Genomic DNA, 3,031 nt, shown 5'->3' with positions numbered 1-3,031 from the left:
ATTACATGTATAACCAAGTTATCATTTGATAGTGCATGTTCTGCTCTTTTAATGGGTTGTCAGTAGGTTTTTAACATCCTGGAGATATTCAAGCAGTTTAGCACCATGGATCTAGTTTTCTAGTTTGTGCTCACCTTTCTTTGAAAAGAAGTTACCAGGGCTCGGTTTACACCTATCTCCATATCTAGCCACTGAGGGTCCATGTGCAGGCTGGGGGAACTCATATTCATGTTAAAAACCTCATAAAGTGAAATCTTCATGCCATGGGACCTTTAATGAGCTTCAGCATTGGCTCCACTCCACTGACCCGGATGCTCTGTCCATTATTTTTTACAGTCTATGGTCTCAGGAGAAAGACAGCAAGTGTTCTGGTCTTTTCTCCAGTAACAGTGGTGTCCTATTTCTTTTGTTGTCTGTCCCTCCAGAGTTCCCACAGCAACATGTCTGTAAGGAGGAGGAGGTTCTCTCTGACCAGCAGCTCTGTACTCAGGTGAGGAACTCCAGTCTGGACCGAGAGGACCCAGAGCCTCCACAGATTAAAGAGGAACTGTGCACCAGTCAGGAGGGAGAGCAGCTCGTCCTGAAGCAGGAGACTGATACCTTTATGTTGACTTCTACTTATGAGGAAAGGGACCACAGTGAAGGTCAGACTCTGAACTTAAACCCTGATGATGACACTCTAAATGCAGCAGAGATAGAGTCTTTAGCCAACATGCCAGTTATAACCTCTGTGGATTCAGAAGCAAACAGGGACCCCCAGCTCCATAGAGCTGAGAACCAAGATCAGAAAGGAGGCCAGCATGGAGACTCAGGATCAACTAAAAATGCAGAGCCAGGACCAAAGAAGAGACGACGCACGAGCAGAAGTCACAGTAACAACGTAGACAACACTAACATATCAGAGACAGGAAAAGGTGGAAAGTAGGGCTGCACGATTATGGCCAAAATGATAATCACGATTTTTACAGAATTTACAGAATTAAAATTCGATTAATTGTGCAGCCCTAGTAAAAACTCTTTCGTATGTGACACGTGGGGAAGTGTAATTCAGAATTTTGGAGACACACAAATAGCCTTATTATTGCAAAACATATGAAAAAGATTCAGACTGTTCAGCATTACTAAAGCATGTGAGAATCCACATAGGTGAGAAGCCTTATTCTTGTAAAACATGTAGAAAAGACTTTGGACGTAAAGATAACTTTAAAATCCACATGAGAACCATCATTTATACAAAGTAGTGGCTTGTTGGTCCACATGAGGAGAGCTCAGACGGATGAGAAGCCGGACGTTTGCAAGACCTGCAGGAACAGATTCTGTCGTGATTCAGGTCTAATGCAGCATATGAGAAGCCACAGAGGATAGACTGTGAACAGTGGCCGCTGCAGTCTTGTTGTTGTTTTTGTCAGGCTGTTTTAGAGAATGTAATCAGCTTTGGAATGACTGCATGGTTAGGGAACCTTTCTGTATCATCGACATTTACGGGCATTTATTGGTCTTATGATGCCTTCCTCGATGTCATCAAACATGCCGTGAGAACTCATTGGCCGCGTTAACTCCAGCGGAGTGAAAAACAGGCGACAAACGTCTCTCCAGCGTGTCCATCGAACTTACGAATGTAAAGCCATTACAAAACAACTCAACGAGTCGCAGCTAGCTCTGCATGCACTGCATGCTCCAATGCTGGTGCCATGCAAATAAATGTCTGGAACAATCAAAAACTCTGCACAATAGTTCCGCTGTATAAGCTCACCTAAACAGGTCAGCCCGCAAACACTTACTTCAAAACAAAAGAAAAATGCAGAGAAAAACTAAATATATTACGCTGCATTCAAACATAATTCCTTATTAAATTAAACTATTCTTTTAATGAACTCAAATTATTTAACTGTCTCTGCTGGCAGCTACACTGTTAAAACATTAGTTTGGAGACACTACTTGAATTAAATCTTTAAATTAATAGATATTTTTTGTCTGTGTTGTAGTTTATAAACATCTAAGCACCGCCGCAATCTTATTTCTCCCGGTTGGAGGACGGCTCGTTTGGACAAAGAATGAGTTTGTAGCTCATTGTTAACCTTACTACGTTAGGAAAGATGCCTCATTTGTGATTTAATATCATTTTGATATAGAGTAATTGATCCCAGAAGTTTGAATCTGTGAATGTCTTTCCTATTTTGCACATGTTTATAAAACCGTGAGCACGGTTTATTATGTATTTTTTATTTATTTTATTTTTACTCAGCTGACCCCAGGGGGGCGCTGTATGTTTCTGTGATAAAGAGCCCAACTGCCTCACATTCATTCAACCATAATGTCGTCAAATGTACATGTGTGAATATTTGTAAAAACTGCTTGTACTTTTGGAAAAGTAATAGCAAATTGCAACAATTTGGTCGTATTTTGGAGCTCTGTAAAGAGATCATGTCAACAGGAAATTACAGTTTTTTACCAGTTTTCTTCATGTGCGTGTATTTCCTTAATCTCCTCAGACGTCCAACAGCTGTCGGTGGTTAAAGCAGAGGTTCCCCCTGAGCAGCAGGACTGGAGCTCCAGTCCGGACCAGGAGCACCCAGACCCCCCACACATTAAAGAGGAGCAGGAGAGAGAGCAGATTCAATTCAATTCAATTCAATTCAATTTTATTTATAGTATCAATTCATAACAAGAGTTATCTCAAGACACTTTACAGATAGACCACACTCCATAATTTACAAGGACCCAACAGTTCTAGTAGTCTCCTCCAGAGCAAGCAACAGTGCAACAGTGGCGAGGAAAAACTTCCTTTAAGGCAGAAACCTCGGTCAGACCCAGGCTCTTGGTAGGCGGTGTCTGACGACCGGTTGGGGTTAGAATGAAGAGTGGAAATAACAAAAATAGAAAGAAATAGTAGTTGGTAGCAGTTATTTGTAGTAGTTCACGGCATGGCAGGACGCTGTGCAGCATTACAAGGCAGCAGGACGTAGCAGGGCACTGCAGTGTAGCAGTAGAACATGGCATCACAGAACGTGGAGCGGGACCAAGGCGACAG

At 42.1% G+C, this 3,031-nt stretch overlaps 1 protein-coding gene across 1 annotated transcript; it reads left to right on the top strand.

Annotated features, from left to right (window-relative positions):
• Window positions 1-274: 274 nt before the first annotated feature.
• Window positions 275-2,614, top strand: LOC117948983 (the record flags this gene model as incomplete). The annotated part of the gene is made up of 2 exons (XM_034878953.1): window positions 275-908; window positions 2,493-2,614. Coding segments are annotated over 2 exons (756 nt in total), but the record flags the coding sequence as incomplete, so codon positions are not given.
• Window positions 2,615-3,031: the final 417 nt, after the last annotated feature.

The sequence above is a fragment of the Etheostoma cragini genome, chromosome 8 (genome assembly GCF_013103735.1).
Source record: "Etheostoma cragini isolate CJK2018 chromosome 8, CSU_Ecrag_1.0, whole genome shotgun sequence".
NCBI classification, from domain to species: Eukaryota; Metazoa; Chordata; class Actinopteri; order Perciformes; family Percidae; genus Etheostoma; species Etheostoma cragini.
Note: the sequence above shows the minus strand (reverse complement) of the source record. Positions and strands in the feature narration are given on the sequence as shown.